The sequence below is a fragment of the Lates calcarifer genome, linkage group LG3, assembly GCF_001640805.2.
Source record: "Lates calcarifer isolate ASB-BC8 linkage group LG3, TLL_Latcal_v3, whole genome shotgun sequence".
In the NCBI taxonomy this organism is placed as follows: domain Eukaryota; kingdom Metazoa; phylum Chordata; class Actinopteri; family Centropomidae; genus Lates; species Lates calcarifer.
The window spans coordinates 5,384,079-5,401,662 of record NC_066835.1 but is presented as its reverse complement, the minus strand read 5'-3'; the positions used below and the strand labels follow the sequence as shown (position 1 = coordinate 5,401,662).

The following is a 17,584-nucleotide window of genomic DNA, read 5'->3' as shown; positions in this document are numbered from 1 at the left end:
AAAAAACATAACAAATTTAGTAACATCAGCAATGGCATTAGGGGATTTGAAAATGTGAATATCACTACAGTTGTCAGTGCTGTGTGATCCCAAAGCAGTACGGTGAAATAAATGATGACATAATAGTTTGACATGTCTGTGAAGATTCTGAGTCATCCAGGTCATGGTATTTCTAAGTGCTATACAGAGGTTACTGGACTTGCTCTCATTCGAAAGGCTTCTTCAGAACTGAATAATAATAATGAATAATTAATAACAGGCTGGTCAAATGTAACCACAATGTAACTGAAATTTAGGTATGCAGATCACAAATTTATTTTGGTCATTTGATTTTGCACCAGTGACACTTTACTCTCATTCTACTCCATAATCTTCATCATAGCCAATAACACAATAAAACAATGAAACACCAATAACAACATCCAGTGGAATCAGTGCGCTTAAATTAGGGCATCATGTTGTATTTTTTACATTTTTCTTTCCAACATGTACTCTCTGTTACTCAGACTAATTAGAATTTGTGGGACTAATAAAGGATTATCTTATCTTATCTTATCTTGACTGAATTGGAGGACCCAATCAAACAGGTGGCCTCTAAGGTGCCAGTGCAAATTCCTCTCACCCCAGTGCTTCACCACTTAGTCGCTACTACTGTGTATGGCTGTAAACAAAAAATCTGATTGGTGTGAAAATGAAGAGAGGGGACTTGAGGGACCAATCAGAAAAGAGTCTTTGTTCGGAGTTGAAAATAGAGCACTTGAAGCGCAACTGTTGCCTGGAGACACAGATTGCAGGCAATTATGGAGCCAGATTACAGTGGGGAGAAAATAGGTGATATTGTCAATGAAGCACGAATTTGTACTTGTGTGTGGGTGTGTGGGTGAGCAGGTGAGTGCAAGTGCATGTGACTGTACATGTGTTCAGCACAGCAGGCTGAGCATTAGTGTTGACATGTGAAAATGAGATAGAGAATTGTTAATGATTCTTTTTATCTGTAACCTCTTCTGTACATGAGCACCTTTCTGAATGTCCTATGATGCATGTGTGTGTATATATATGCATGTGAATGGAAATGTAGGTACTCTATGTGATACATGCAGTATGTCTAACTACTTGGACATTACCATTTAAAGACTAACTGATAAAAATGTTGAGCAAAAACACAACAAACACTATAAAACAGGGGTAGAAACATAATTTTCTATAATCAGTCATCAGGATTTTGCTCTCGGAGTGTCAGGGTGGACATTATTCACTGTGTTTTTAAAATATAAGACTAGTGCACTGCACAAACACAGTCTATGGTCAACAGCTAAATGCCTAGTCTGTAATATGAGGTGTTCAAGAGAGCCACTCTGGCTCTCTGGTTGAAGTCTTGGGGCCTCATTTACATGTTTTAATTTGGATTTATTTAAAAGAAAGCTCTGACCTATTCGCATCAAGCCATGCTTTTCAAATCTGAAAGTGTCCTTGTCTACATCTTATGTCTAACTGTGATATCCAGGTAATCAAACAATACCTAAAATGACCCATGTTTCCTTCAAAAGCAGATTAAAAACAAATAATAAGACCTTGTAAATGAGGCCCCTGCACTACAACAAAAGCCTGTACACCATGTAGCTCAGCAGGGATCTTTTTAAGGAGTGGGCTGCACATTTTCCACTTTCGACAGTGTGACAGGTATCTTCCCCTCCTCAATACCTGGTGGGTTAGTGACCACATCCCCCTGATCCATAAATCCCTTCCACTTCGACCTGGACTCTCCTCTCTGTTCCCCCTCCACCGGTCTGTGGAAAAGCCTCTCTTTCAAGTTGGCCCTGGGGAGGATCCAAACGACAACCCCCATCGCTGCCAGGGCCGAGCCGAGGCAGGAGAGCCCGATCCCGGCCGCGGCACTGAAGTGCAGCCCCCTGTTGAAGCTGGCGGCCTGGGCATCCACGAAGAAAAGGTCTCCCTCTCCGAACGCCTCAATTTTATGGGGAGTGGAGTAACTGACTGACAGACTGGCAATGCCTGCAGTCAGGATCAGGAGACCCAGGGCTAAGGACACCTGGAGGGAGGAGAGAGGAACCTGAAGTGGTAATTTGTGCAGTCCTGATCTTTTTTTCTCTTGGTGGCGGTCTTTGTTCAGTGCTCTTCCCTTCTTGTTAGGAAAGGTCATTTTGTTGTTTGTGATGCAGAAAAATCCAAATTGCCAAATGGGCAGGGGGCTTGCATGTAATCCTTCACCTTTACAAATACCACTACACCACTGCCTGTAGTTCATCATGCACAGACAAAGGTTTAAAATGCAATGTATGCACTACATCTATATCAGGGAGAAATCTTTTTTTTTTTTTTTTTTTTTTTTAACTGTTATTACAATGGTGTAGCTCATCACTGGCAGGGGAAAACAAGGTGACACCATGTGTCAGAGAGACACCACATCTCTGTCTGTCCGCTCTCTCCAGGCCGACAGTGGGGTTGGCTGTGACACTGACAGCAGTGCATGGGAAATTTATCAGTCCAAATCAATGGAAAACAGGGAGAAAGGCCTGAAATCTTTTACATTCACAGTAAGACTGAAAAGAGCACTTAAACAACTGAACTGCCTGATGCAGTCACCAAGGCAGGAACTAATAATAGATCCGGTTCAACCACATAAGTCATAGTAACATTATTATTCTTACAGTACAAGGGACTAAACAAAAAATAAAGGCCAGTTTTACATGACTATAAAGAAAACTGAAAATCAAATGTAATACCCTGTAAAATGTAGGAAAACAGGAAAACATCAATTTTGATATGAAAATCTTGTCTCAATACATATGGAGCACACTATAATTGTTTTCAAAACAAACTTTTCTGTATGCTATATCGACATTTGTTTACCCCCTGAGATCCCTAGCTTCGGATCTAAACAAATCTGGTCAAACAAAACACACATATGAGCACATGCATGTAAATCAAGAGAAGATGTCTAACAACCAGCCAATCAAACCACCAGGCTTTAGACAGGATACAAAATACTTAGTGTTCTCGAGGATTGTTTCTCAAGATTAAGAGAAACCCAATCTGTTCATAACTCAATCCTTTTTCATTAAACCCAGCTCTGGAATGATTTGATAAATTGCTGGGTAATGGGAAATATGGGCTGGACTACAAGACGTAATGAAATAAAGAAATCTACAGTTATGGAACATCAGGCATTAACTGCACTGTATCAATGAACAGTTTAATACTAGAGAGGATGAATTAACTTTCTCTGAACAATGTGGGTGTGACCCTGTGTCTCCCTGGGGAATCATGTTTATATATATATCATTTAGTGTCTACCTGTAGGATTTCTCATGGGACACAACAGACACCATTTGTGGGCAGAATCACATTGATTTATATGAAATATCAGAGCAGGACTGATCAAGACAAATACACAGTGCGTCTTTCTACCACATAAGGCGAGATGCTAAAAATTACTTCAATGTGTGATGTGCATTGCATTGATTTTTTATGATTTCTTCACTGTTATGGTCCCATTTTAAACTCCACCAATGATTTTGTCGTAATTAATAGCCATGTTTTCAAATGAAATACATCACCAGTTCAGTTCATCTTGATGAGAAAAACCATGTAAATGTTACTAAAGTCAGTCATTTGACTGCACGTAATGTAAACAGTTTGGAGGGTGTAGTAGCTCTACCTTCCAGACTGCTGAGTTCCACCACAGGGTTGACCTCTGGCTCTGGACGAACCCCCTATCTTCTGGGTCTTTGGCCCACATGGAGGACGAGCATTCCTCATAGAAGTGGTGCAGATAGGAACGAACCCCAAACTGAAGACAGCTAGAACCCGCCTGGAGGGATGTCGTGACCACATTACATGTTAGAGCTACAGTCCTTTGATGATTACATTTGCCCTGCACAGACACAAGCTCCCTCATCATGGGCTAAGTTAGGGGGAATGTGGGCTGTAAAATGAAGCAGCCACAGTACAGTGTAGTGTCCACTTAGTATTTCATTAGTCCTACAAAATGTTTACTCTGCAAACTGTGGGCTCTTATCGAATTGTGTATTAAATGTCCTCTCTACATCTGCCTAATGTTGATCATCACCCCTTGTAGGTGTAATAAAATCAAATAAAGCCCACCTCACTCCCGGAGGATTCTCCTCCTGAGCTGGAGACACAGGCCTCAGAGCACAACGCCATCACACCTCCCACACCTTGTACACCTGCAATAAAGATTCAGATACAGACAGTAAGTAATACATATTCAGAGTCCTGAGGAGATTGATATGTATACATGTCAGCTGTTTGGCTGTTATAATACAAGCACTTTTTATCTGCTGAATATGGACCCGTCATAAATCTTGGCCTGCGTCGTCAGGTCGCCCCGGTTATTGTTGCTGCATGTGAACAATTGACGGGTACCTCGGCCCTGAGGTGGCTCTATTACCGCCCATGGATGAGTCACACATATGCAAGTGCGTGCACACTCTATTCTTCCTCATATGCGCACATGTCCCTGTGTTGTTACTCTCCTGAGGCGGTTTGATTGATTTCTTTCATTCTTTGCCTTCAAACGGTTTCTCTGAGCAGCCACACATGCCTGATCTCAGCCTCTACCGTACCATAACCTGCCGTTTGAAACATAACCCTGAAAACTACATCAGTAATCACTGAAGGAGAACACCCTGCTCAAATACTGGTTTTTACCCTCCTCCACTGCCAAAGTCTGATGCTTAAGACGATGAGTTGCCACCAAACTCTGTTTCTGTTTCTTCAGTTCATGTGAATTGTGTTACATTGTAAGTGGATGTTATGGGGGTATAAACAAAAAGAAGCAAGAAAGTAAACTTCCTATGCAAAAAAAAAAGAACAAGTTCAACAGAGATTATTCAAGTAGATGAATAGAATATCAACACTCTTTGATTTTAATTGCTTGTTACAAATTAGCCCTAAGTTACCTGTGGCAGTTTATGCTTTTACCTTCCTGCATAAAGCTTTTAGAAACAGCATTTACAAATTACATGTTCCTCTAAACACAATACTGAATGTAGCCAGACTTCATCAACTAAAAGCCTAATTTTTGTAGTATTGACATCCCATTTATTTCTTCCCTGAGTCACTTTTTCCTTGTAAAGGAAATGATCTGACCTTTCTGTTTATATTCACGGTGAATGTCAACACAATTAGAAGTCTGAATTCACAAGAAAATGAGGCAGCAAAGTCTATAACTAACATCATTTCAATGGAAAACTTCATTTGACTTCATTTCCAATACGTGGTGAAGCAATTATAATGTCCAGTGGTGGAGAGCACAAAATGAAATTATTAAGACTTTTAGGTATTTGTACATTATCTTATTTTATGCTGCTTTATACTGCTACTCTACCCCACTACAGTTCAGAGGTTAATGCTGTACATTTAACTTTCCTAAATTTATTTTGCTGCTACACTTTCTATATACTATACACTATACACTTTTCTATATGATGTATTTCTACTACACAACAAAATTAAAATTAGCTCTATTTAGATCAGCTACACTAAAATTCGGCTTAACCATTAATGTGCCTGTAATAATTGGATCCAATGAGAGGCTGTGCTCTACTTTAATCTAAATGACATTTCTTATTTGTGAAGGAATCTTTTTTTTTTTTTTCCTTTTAAGTAAAGGAGCTAAATGATTACCTGACTACTACTTCTCCCCCATCCCATTGATCATCTCATGACCCTGCTGATTTATTTTGTGACCCACAGGTTGGGCCTAAACTACCTAATATCATATAAAGTAGTTAAATCTAGCTAAATTTCAATCAGCTGTAACAGTAACACACTGATAAGTATCTATTAATGTCATATGATAATGAAACTCAGTCCTCAGTATATCACAAGTGCCTTTACATACTTTAGGTACATTTAGCTGATATTACTACACTTTACTGAAGTACAATTACAAATGCAGGACTTTTACTTGTATTGGAGTATGTTTACACTGTGGTACTGAGTTAAGTATGTTCTCAGTTAAGTATTGATAAATAAGTTTCATTATGATAAAATAAATAAATGTATGGAGCACTGACTGGTGACTCACATTATGTGGGCATTATGATGAATTAAGCTCTGAACTATGAGAACCAAACTCATTGGTCTCACTGATGTGATTTAATGAATTAATTAATTGATTTATGAATTTTGTTTCAATGATAATGACACATATCATTGGTTTTAATCCTAATCCATTCATGCTGATTTTTCAGTCCCTTACAGACTATTAGAGCGCTGTCCATGGTGCTGGTAAGTTTGCTCCAACTTTCCTCCTGACACAAGTCCAGATTTAAATAGTGTTGAAAACATCAATTCTAGCATATATTTAGATTACAGGATCTTAGACAGTCTGAACATGCAACAGGGTTTATTTACTGTCTCACGTTTATGCGGGATTTATAATTCCACAGTTCCTCTTTTATGACAGTGTCTTAAAATACGACGCAAAAACGTCAGATTTGACTTCGAAAGGTCAAATCCTTTTAAAAACAGACAGAACCAGAGGACATGGTGGTCATTTCAGCTGCACACAGAAATAAACTAACCGCCAGCACTGGACACCAGTGAGTCATCGCGGCCATACAGCCTCTCAGTCCATTTCTCACTTTTTCTCCGTCGCACTTCATCTACAGCGACTCGCAGTTTGTCGGCTGCAGCCTCCTCTCTACCGCTCTAACCGACCTCACAACCAGAGAAGGAGTCAGTCTTACCCCCGTGGCCGGAGTGCTCGCTCTTCTCACTGGGGATTCATGTGCCGACGGACCGGTGGATCTCCGAAGCCGCTGCTGCTGATGTGAATCAGTTGAAGGGAGAAACTGAGCATGCGTGTGGATGGTGGGGGGGGGGGGGGGGAATCGGGAAACTCTTGATAACATATATATCATACATATATCATCTGTTAATCCACAACCTGTCTTTTAAGACAAATTCGGAGATGATTGAGAGCATTTCGTCCATGCAGTTAAGTAAAAAGCAAATGTCTAATGTGGTTTGTCACTTCCTAAACCCACTGACCCACTTCTGCTGAAACAGTAGCATCCACCAGAAAACACAATGTTTTTTTTCTATGATTTTCTATGGATGATCTAGAAGTAGTAGAAGTCATACCTATTCTTTTTAAACCACCACATCTCCATACATTAAACAGGATTTGATTTTTATATCTATCCAAGTCTAGAGGTCCATGGTGCAGCAAAGTCATTCCTCAGTTCATCATCATCATCTTTATCCTCCACAAAATATAGAAATCACAGCAAAAAAATTTAAGGAAAAAGGAGTAGGTATAAAACAGATATGTGTGTCTATATACCACAGTAGATTAAAGTCTTAGTCTCTCTAAACTCACTATTGGGTGCCATGGATTCACTATTGGCCCAAAGGCAGATTTGATGGTATTATATGGAAGCAAGATTAAGACTCCCTATATATTTATTACTGTTCATATAGTCTAGGTCTAGCACTGTTAGTTATTCAGCTGGGATGAGCTGTTTGAAACTTTCCCCTCTGGCACATTCTGCACCTGTCTAGATATTACCGCTTTGAAGTTTGTTTGGGTGTTTGGCCACAGGTGCTTTTGAGTTAGTCGAAACTTTTCTTAAGTGACCTCATCCTGAACCTGTGTCCTCTGAAAAGTACCTGTAAGTAACTAGCCAGCCAACGTCTTCCCAAAATACCTTAAAAAAAAAAAACAAACAAACAAAAAAAAAAAACATGATTATCTTTATGAAATAGTTTAACCATATGACTCTAAGGGCATAGACGCTCCTGTCCACATCATTTTGTCTTCTTTTGTTCTGAGGCTGTCGTTTTCATGGTTAGAGCTGGGCCCCTTTGTTCCAAATTAAGAAAAGCATAATGCTGCAGCATACAGTGATATTTTAGACAATATCATACTTACAACTTTGTGGCAGCTTTTTGGGGAAGGATTTTTCCTGTTGTAACGTCACAACGTACTAATGCACAGAGCAAAGTCCATAGGAAAAATGGACTATTGTTAAACAGGCAGAGAGGAATCCCAGATGATGTCATCAGGGTTACCTTGGACTGTGCTGGGAGACTACAAATTTGTACCAGAAAGTCTGCCATGCAAACTGAGGGTGTGTCATTTAAATGATGAAGGCATTTATTAGGTTGAATGAAAGAAACAAAATGATGTTATTGGTTCCACGATCACAGGAAATGTAAGATACAGTGTTATTGGAGCTTGACCCATACTGGGAATTAAAAGGTTATGTGACTTTTATTATGACCACCTCTGGTGAGGCCCTGCAATTTCATGGAAGTGCAACAGTAAATCTCAGGAGTAAAATAATAATAAAAAACTTGTTGAAAAACTCATTGAAAAATCCAGGATCTATAAACATGATGTCTCTTACTTCATTGTGAGGTTCATTCTCAGTGTTTGTGCACTGGAGGCTTTGAGTCACATTACACTTGTGTTAGCTACATATTGAACTACAACTGACTTCTAAACTGGAGGACAAAAGTCAGGCCATATATCATTCTGTACAGTGAAGATCAAATATCTGAGTGAAGTAACAATAAGCCAAACATAGTTTTGATAAGAGGGGGACAAGTCAACATATATGTCATCATCAGCACATGATATGTGGGGTTCCACAGGACTCGGCTAGGACTAGGCTTTGAGTCTAGTTTTATTCCCAAGTTTTTATATTTCTATCTAGCTATGTACATTGATTTTGCCTTTTATCAGTTTAGATTCCTTTTTTTATTATCACAACCTTAGCAGTGAGTGTACAACATATACAGAGAATATTACAGAAATACTATAAAAAGATTCATTTAGAAGGTTAGTCTTTGTCCAGAAGTACAAAAAGGGCTTGCTAGTTCACAATGTCTAAATTCAGCACAGGAGAAAAAAAATGTTCGCAACAGTCCTTCAGTTTCATGGTTTAGGCCTTTTAATTTTCCACCAACAATGAGATAAATACTGTAAAGGTAAGTTTTCATTCAACTTTTGAGTCTCTAAACTGTCCATCAAATGCCAATCTGACAGGATAGTCTACTTAAATTGAGTGCTGCATTCCGCCAGCTGTCAATGACTGATAATGCCTCCGGGAACGCAAACTGAGGAAGGAACTCTGTGAGCAGTAGTTCTCATTAAACGCAGGTTCACATCAAGGCATAGTCTGTAGCTGAAATAATGTTAAAAGAAACAGCTTCACACGCACACACATGCACACGCACAATAACAATACAGTCAGATTCTGCCAATATGTGTACTGTAAATATTTCAGTGTTTCCTGAAGATGCATTATTTATGCAGACTGTCATAACAGATCGCAAATGAAAAGAAAACAAATACTGTCATTTTCACATTTTCATCTGATCTGTGTGTGAAAAGAACATTTGCAATCAGGCACAATGAGTGTGTGTGAGGTTTTGAGCATGTGCACAGGGGGGTAGAGGTTCATTCCTGCATATTTGTGATTTGGAAGCCATGAAAGGCAGGGTAAGACTGTTTCCAAGGTGCCCTGGTGAGAGAAAAACATGGAAAACTGGTCTTGTTTGTCCCTCATCTCCTCACACACACACACACACACACACACACACACACACACACACACACAGGTTTTTGTATGACCAAGCTGTGCTCTATCAGAGAGAGAAAAACATTTCCATGGTGACGAGTCCAGCAAGGTCAGACACAGGAAGTGAGTGCTAGGTGTTGATTGGCTGACAGATAATTACACTTCCCTTTAAGATGATGTGCAAACAGGATTTTTTTTTCATCTACTCTATTTAGAAGCTGTTGTAAAGCATTATCAGTCATTTCAGCTGCATGCCTTGCTGCCCTTATTACTTCCTTTATTCACCGGCTTGGGGGGGTTATCCTTTGGTGTGATAAATTATGCATTGTGCTTGTCTGGTATCTTAAAAATAACTGTGCATCAACCCACACCAAGCCCATAAAGCCACTGTCAATATCATGGAACATCCAAGCCATCATGTTAATTAGTTGTGAAAAGCCTGTCGTTTATTGGCTCAGCAAATAGAAAAGGCAAAGCTTTTTCCAAAGCCACAATATTTAGGTTTGATGACTGAGCAGAGTTTTTTTTCATTTTCTCCACCTGTCTAATCCTTTTGAGGGTGGTAGGGGATGGTGGCTGCTATCCGAGCATGAATTAGAAGACATTTTTGACAAGTTTGTGGTTCAGTGGAGTGCTAATTCAGATATGGAGACATTCACACTTATGGACAATGTTTCCAGTCCATTTAATTTTGTCTTCAGCCCTCTGCTCTCTTTTTACTTCCTTTGAATGCATGAAACTGTTGCTATATGCTAAAACGTAAAGGAATAGTTTGAGTCACTCTCATGGTGGTACTGTAATTATGCAGTTAGTGCCTGGAGCCAGTTAGCTTAGCATAGCATAAAGACTGGATACAGGGGAAAACAGCTGCCTATGTCTGTTCAAAGGTAACAAAATCCACCTACTCTCACCCCTAAAGCTCATTAATTAACACAATATACCTTAGTTGTTTCATAAGTATGAAAACTGAGGTGTAAAAACAACATTTGCTGTTTTAATGGGAGGTTATGCTACACTGTTTAAAACAACTAATTGTTGTTTTTATACTTCTCTCCGTACAGATTAAACCAACATGTAGCTTGTTAATTAGTGTGCTTCAGATTTGCTGTTTGGTGAATTTTGTTACCTTATGCTAAGTTTCCCACTGTTTTACAGTATTTATGCTAAGCTAAGATAGGTTATGCTAAGCAAGCAGATTGCCGGTGCCAGCTACAAATTTAACACACAAACACAGGAGTGATATCAATCTTCTCATCTAACTCTCAGCAAGAAAGTTGAGACCTTTACATTCACTCTTTCTGCACCACTGTCCCTTTCTCTCTCCCAATTTTAAACGTGTTTTTTAAGCTTACCTTTTTACAGCTTGGTAAAACTTCTTATTTTCCTTTCCCTCTCTCTATCTCAAACACAGGCATACCTTATGGAGTCACAAAAGGCATGCTAAAACTCAAAATCATTTGCTCATTCTATCTCAAATGAAAGCAGGCTTTGACTTATCTTTTAATTGCACTAAAGGCTTGTTAACTCAAACTCCCTTTCTCTTCTCCCTTGTGTCATATCTCTCTTAAATTCAAGCATACAGTAAGGATACATCACTCCTAATCTTAAAAACAGGCATACCTTTTTAATTGCATAATTAAAAGCTGGTTAAATTCACTCTCCTGCTCTCTATCTCTTTTTAAAAGCAGGTATTGCAGGCACATGGTTATAGATGCACCCAAACTGTGTGAAAACCTCAAATCTTCTGTTATCTCCAATGCGGCTTTGCTTTTAGTAAGCACACATTTTAATTGCACAATAAAAGCCTCTGTAAAGCACAAATTTCCTCTCCCTCTGTGTATTATATGAAGCGGAGCTGCTGCAGTGCTGCAGGCAGGGTGATGGCAGTGCACAGTTCAGAAGGTCAGTGGATGTGTTTGTGGGTGCAGGGCCAGGGAATGGCTGCGTTACATCACGCAGAGCGTCAGATAATGGCACAGTAACATGAATAATGCATCCCATGTTGACAAGTGGGGGGAAACATACAGAGTCTAAATATTCTATAAGGAGATGAATTCATAGAATAGAATAGCACTTTGGGAACTAATGGGCCGTCAGGTGTCACATCCTATGATGAAGAGGCACAGGAGTGTGTGTATATATGTGTGTGTGTGTCTGTGTCTGTGTCTGTGCATGTGTGTGTGTGTGTGTCTGAGTGAATGTGTTGCGGTGCGCCTGAATGGCCGTGCCGCTCGTTATTGTGCAATATGGGCTATAAAACCTTTCCTCAAAAAACCTTTTTAAATGTATTCTCATTTTGGTCTTCATGCTTCTCACTTGCACTTGTCAGGAAGGAAAGCAGTGCATGTGCAGTATTCACTATAATTAGATTTTCAGACAGTGGAAATCTGGAGGACACACACTGTAAGGCAAAAATAAAGCTGTCAAAATATGTCCATACTTTGGCAAGACTTAAGACAGGTACGTTTATTGAAAAATATTTTGACGGGGCCCTGATTGATTTGTTTTCTGTGGTCAGTCTTGCATTCAGAGCTACTAAGGTAAAAGTAAAATATCAGAAGTAAAGCTATCATTCAGAATGCCCGCCTATTATATATTATAATGTTGGATAATTATTACTGATATAGGCCTACTACTGTGACAACAGCATGCAGGATAAGGCTGGCAACCAGTGTTGCCTACTTTAGGGGAAAACCAGGGCAGTTGTCTTGGGCTCTGGGTTAATGGAGGGTCCAAAATGGCTTTGGAGATCATCTCCACTAGACACACAGTGGGCCTGGTAGTGACTATTTTCCTTATTGTCAACAATTCCCATGAAAAGATCTAAATTATTTCATTAAGCCAACTCCCACTATTTTCTGACTTCCCTACCTTGTTTCCTCAACCCTCAAACCCATTGTTATAATATATGGGCTTGTTTTTTAAAAAGGCTCAGTAATTTCCTCAAACAGCTGTGTGCTGTAATTTCCAGCAAATATCATTAACTTGGGGACTATTTTCAGCCATGGATTAATACACATTCGGCTGTTGGTAAATATTGGAAGTGGGGAGGTGTGTGAGGGACTGATTCAAAATGAACTACAGTCCCTGTGTTCATGGTAATGATGGAACATGTCAGTCAGTGCAACGGTTAGGCTCACTGATGTGTTTTTAACAGCTTTCAGACAAGAGTGGAGCTCTATGGCGTAGAAGAATAAGATATACCAGGAAGTGGCTACACAGGCAATACTAATAGAATAGGATTTTTATCTTTTCATGGAATTTATTGATAACAAAAAACACAGAATCTCACTGCACTGATCCTTTAATGTAGCAGTTTGTTGTGATGATGCCAATGTTGACTACTATACTGCATTGTTTTTATATGAGCTCACCATATTCTTTATCTAACATAGTAGGAAATGTAAAGTACCTAAAGTACCTTGAAACTATATTTGAATACAGCACTTGAGAAAATATGTTTGTATCATGTCATGTCAGCAGACCTGTGCCAGCATATCAACCCCCACAAATCTTTACAGTGCTGTAAAGGGGAAAGGTACTTAGATAAAAATAGGCAGACACTGACATTCTTTCCATAAAACATACAGATTTCAGTAGTCATGAAAGTACTTTGAAATTGGGGCCAAATCATTATTATTAACTGTTCTAGTCATGTTTCAGCTGCAGGCGAAAATGTTTTACATATCCTGTTAGATTCTACATGTTAGAGTATGAAACACACCCAATCAAGGCCCTCTTCCATAAGGCCCTGAAGCATAGCTCCTCTTCATCTTTCGCCCCAAGAGGATAAATTTCATCACTCATCTACTTTTTATTTTCATTTTAATACAGCACATTCCATATGCAGATGTGGGGTTTACCTCATGAACAAATCCACTTACATAATCCTGCAGCCAGGATTGAGCTCTATCTGTCTATCTATCTATATGGTTCAATATAGAGTTCTACCCAGCTCACGTCTCATCTCTCACATCTCAGACAGACTGACCCACTTCTCTTCCTTTACCCTGGAACAGACTGTGCCTGGAGGGGAGGCTGGCCACGACATAAGGCTGCTGCAGAGCTGACTGGTTCAGGGGTTCATCTCTATGGGCTCCTTTGCCTCCCCGTCTTCCCTCAAGTCATTACAGCAGCAGATAGCAGACAGAGGGAATGGATGGGTTTCATTCCAATGTGGCGCTTCCACTTGTCTGATCACTCAAGGTCATATCGAGTAGATCAATAAGACTACACTGATGTATGGGGAAGTGGATAACATGTGTGTGTGTCTGGTGGTGGTGGGGGGTGGGGGTGGGGAGTACACAGACACACACCTGCACAGGGTCAGGCACAGTGCGTTATCTCAGTTCCTGAATCTGACACTAGATGTCAGTGGAATGCAGCAGAGTGTGTTGAGAGCACATGAGTTTATCAGCGCAAGTTCCTTTGTTTCTTCAGTCACAGACCACAGTGGAATAACAGCATACATATTTGAAGCCATATAATGTGTTTACCTTTAACAAATCTTTCATGCTGCCTCTTCAGTTAGAACTTGAATGCACCATTGATTTCCATGAGGTTAAATGAAATGTCAAGAAACAAAAAAAAAAAAAAAAAAAAAAAAAAACACCAGTGAATTGTATTAACACTTTGTTTGATGAGTCAAATTTTCATGTTTTCCTTTATATAAATATCTTCCTTTGCATATAAAAGACTCATTTAATCATTGCATATTAAGTCTGTAATATTTTGGAATGATTGAAACCACACTTTCTAAAAGGTCAAATGTGTTTACACAAGAGAAATTAATCTGTATGCTGCCATTCTGCGAGTGATTAAAGTTAAATCTTTATGTTTATGCAAGCATCTTTGTATATCTAGCACGACAGAACAACAGCATACATATTCATTTAATGTCTCTATGCATCAAATACTCTCCATACAGCTACTTCAAAGATACCTTGAATGCACCAGTGATTTCCATGAGGCTAAGTGTGTCATCAATATGAAACTTTTATTTAAGACGGTGTCTGCTGTCATATTGCGAAGCATCAAAGTCTCACAACATGGATCCACGAGTCTGAGTGTAATCACATTACAACAGTGGAATATTACCATGTTGGGGTACAGAATCATTATCATATCAATAACACCATTTATCATTGACATAATTAGATAGCTGACTGTATGTCATTCCAAAGTGGCACATATAAATTCTACCCTGCAACCCCCCCCCCCACTCCCCAAGAAGTCATTAATGTATCCTAGTGTAATATTATCACATGACTACATTCCTCTTCTCTATCTAATCTAATTCATCAGTCTAATAGGTCATAATTAATTGCTCCATTATTAATCGAGTGATGTCATACCTACATGCCTGTGGGTGAAATGAACTGTCTGTCAACAGGAACGCTGGCTTTGAGAGTGTGTGTCAGTGTGTGTGTGTGTGTGTGTGTGTGTGTGTTCTGGAAGCAGTGATCGATAGTTTGAGCTGTTGCCTGGTGCACGGTGCTCAGTGGTGTCAAAAGCTCATCAGACTCAACCATCTACAGATCAAATTTATCACTGTACAGCGTGACCGTGTGATTGCTGCTGATTACCTCGGGTCAAAAGGTTCAAACATCATTGAGGAGGATATTACACCGCAGTGGGACATGAATATTTAACTGTCTCATTCTGGTGATGCTCTCTCTTTGGCTAACGTGAGCCAGAGGAGATGATGATTAGCCTCGCAGACAGGGCTAATGACCTGGGATGGATTAGAGTGGATGGCCACTGAATTTGCCAATGACATGGAGTGGACAGTCTCATTCATGTAAAGAACAAGTCAGGATGCAGACGCAATTTGAGAGGGCTTGAGGCAGCAAATGAAAACTTTAAGGTTACAGTCAAATCCTCTTTTTGATTTCATTTCATGGTATTCATTTTTTCAGCTATAGCCATTCAGTGAATTTGCATTCAGTAATAGTTTTCAGTGTGAGTGGCGGAGTCTGCCACAGCCTACCTACACACTAGGACTTAACAGGAAATGATGCATGTATGTCATAAAGTGTAGCTGTTTTATTTTAATTTTATCTCATTGACATCAGCCTCACTGTTTATTGTTTCATTCTCGAAACACTGTATCAGAAATGTATGTTGCTACTGCTGCTTCACTTTAAAAGCATTCAACTAGTGAAATTTTCATTCACACGAAATTTGGTGTATTTGTCACTACTTAGCGCTGATGACGATTGTTATGTTATCCTATGTTATAGTTGCCAGCTTTTATGTCATACTCAGATCACAGTTTCTCAAGATGGAAAAGGCCCATTGTTGATTAACTTTTCCTAATTAAAACAACATGAGTTTATTTGGCTGCACTGAAAATATATACACTTTTCTGTTGTATTTCTGGCAAAGCCCCAGAATTGAACTGACTATGCCAAATCAACCAGGACTCAAATCTTAAGGGGTTATAACTTCACAATGTTTGTATCCACAATAATATCTCAATTGGAAGCAGTTACAGAGAATCTCACTTTTATGAATTTTTATTTGCATTCTCATTTCCCAACAAAGTGTTTCAAATGTGCAAATTAGTCCTTATTTTCTTAAATGATAATTCAAAACCAGTGATGGTTGAGTTTATAGCTCATTATAAAATTTCAAAGTATATTACCGCAACTTCTGGCAAAGCACTTTACTTTGCTGTGGGACTTGAGAGACACAATAACAGGCCAAAACAAATACATAACTGCATTCTGCTGGGAGAAGTTCAGACTGATGTTAGGCGAACATTACCTCTGTAAAAACTACCTCAGAGAGATGTATAGGGACATATTCATGCACACACACAAACACACAAATGCATATTTTAACCACCTTGCCAGTGTTGGCACTGCATCATTGTCAACCATCTGCCCCTTTGTTTCAAGCAGCATTGTAACCTTTCCCAGAGAGTGTGTGTGTGTCTGTGTATTTCTGCGGGTCGGTGTGTGTGCATTATCACTGGCGTGCACACATGCTTGTATATCCAGTGTGTGTTCTGGCTGCCAAACGTCCATTTGGTTGGGGAGTATTGCCAAGGTGAGGTGGAGGTCAATTCTACACAGCTGAATCATTGAACAGCACTGAGCTGAGCCGCTGCCAAGGCTGGCAAAGCAGTGCATAACACAATGTCATCATCTGGGTACAAAAAATCTCAGTGAGGACTGTGCCTAGAAATGTTAGGGGTGAGCAAAGATTCACACCATATGACACATTTTATGTACTTTTACATAAATTTGATGTATTTACTTTTGCTTTTCAGACTGTTTGGTTCTCAGGCTTAGTTTGATATGAATTAAAAAAGATATTTCCTTGTCTCTTTTCACACAGAGTTGGCGGTCAAAGCTGTTTTTTTTTTTTTTTTATTTCTGTGTGGGGCCAAAGATGCTCAGTCCCCACTGAGCGTTCCTGCTTTCATCCTTGGATCTGATCAATAATGAATGGAACTCCCACAGCCTCGCAGGCAGGGATTGCTTGGAAAAAAAAAAAAAAACTTGGAAAACCAGCCACAATTCTGCCAGTCCCGGAGCGCTGTGTGTGAGATGGGGGCCACGCTTGGTCGCCAATTAGCACCAGCGTTTTACAGTCACTCACTGGGTGCGACTGTTAAGAGGCGTGCTCAAAGACACATGCACGAACAGACAGACACTTCTGGAGAGCTGCTGACCTACTCCCCTAACCACTTTATTGATCTGTGGACCAAAGATGTGAAAGCTTATTGAGGTCATCATTAATGATTCATCATATCCAGAAAATGTCAAATGTGGCTTGGGAGCGTAAACATGAATGCGTCAGATGTTATGGACTCATAAACATGTGAGAGCTTTGAAGAAATCTTCTATGCATCTATATGAATCATACATGTGAGAAAAGAGGATACAGAGTATAGAGACGGCTATCAGATAGGGTGATGCAACTGCTTCATCACTATGTGTTCTGATCCTGTCACTCACTTTACTCTCGTCTCCCACAGAGAACTATATGTTATTCTG

The 17,584-nt window shown here is 39.6% G+C and overlaps 1 protein-coding gene across 1 annotated transcript; it reads right to left on the bottom strand.

Annotated features, from left to right (window-relative positions):
- Nucleotides 1-291: 291 nt before the first annotated feature.
- On the bottom strand, nt 292-6,854 carry nrsn1l (neurensin 1-like). The gene is made up of 4 exons (XM_018701452.2): nt 6,738-6,854; nt 4,126-4,208; nt 3,680-3,832; nt 292-2,050 (listed from the first exon to the last, which is right to left on the bottom strand). Exons 2-4 carry the CDS (start codon nt 4,183-4,185, stop codon nt 1,637-1,639), a joined length of 627 nt encoding a protein of 208 aa, XP_018556968.1. The 5' UTR covers nt 4,186-4,208; nt 6,738-6,854; the 3' UTR covers nt 292-1,636.
- Between the last annotated feature and the right edge of the window lie 10,730 nt (nt 6,855-17,584).

What these genes read in the sequence shown, in the direction of transcription:
- nrsn1l (XM_018701452.2), bottom strand. Translation starts at nt 4,185, where the DNA reads ATGGCGTTGTGCTCTGAGGCCTGTGTCTCCAGCTCAGGAGGAGAATCC. An exon ending in GAGAATCCTCCGGGAGTGAG is followed by an intron (nt 3,833 to 4,125) that starts GTGGGCTTTATT and finishes ACATCCCTCCAG; the next exon opens with GCGGGTTCTAGCTGTCTTCA. An exon ending in GGAACTCAGCAGTCTGGAAG is followed by an intron (nt 2,051 to 3,679) that starts GTAGAGCTACTA and finishes TCCTCCCTCCAG; the next exon opens with GTGTCCTTAGCCCTGGGTCT.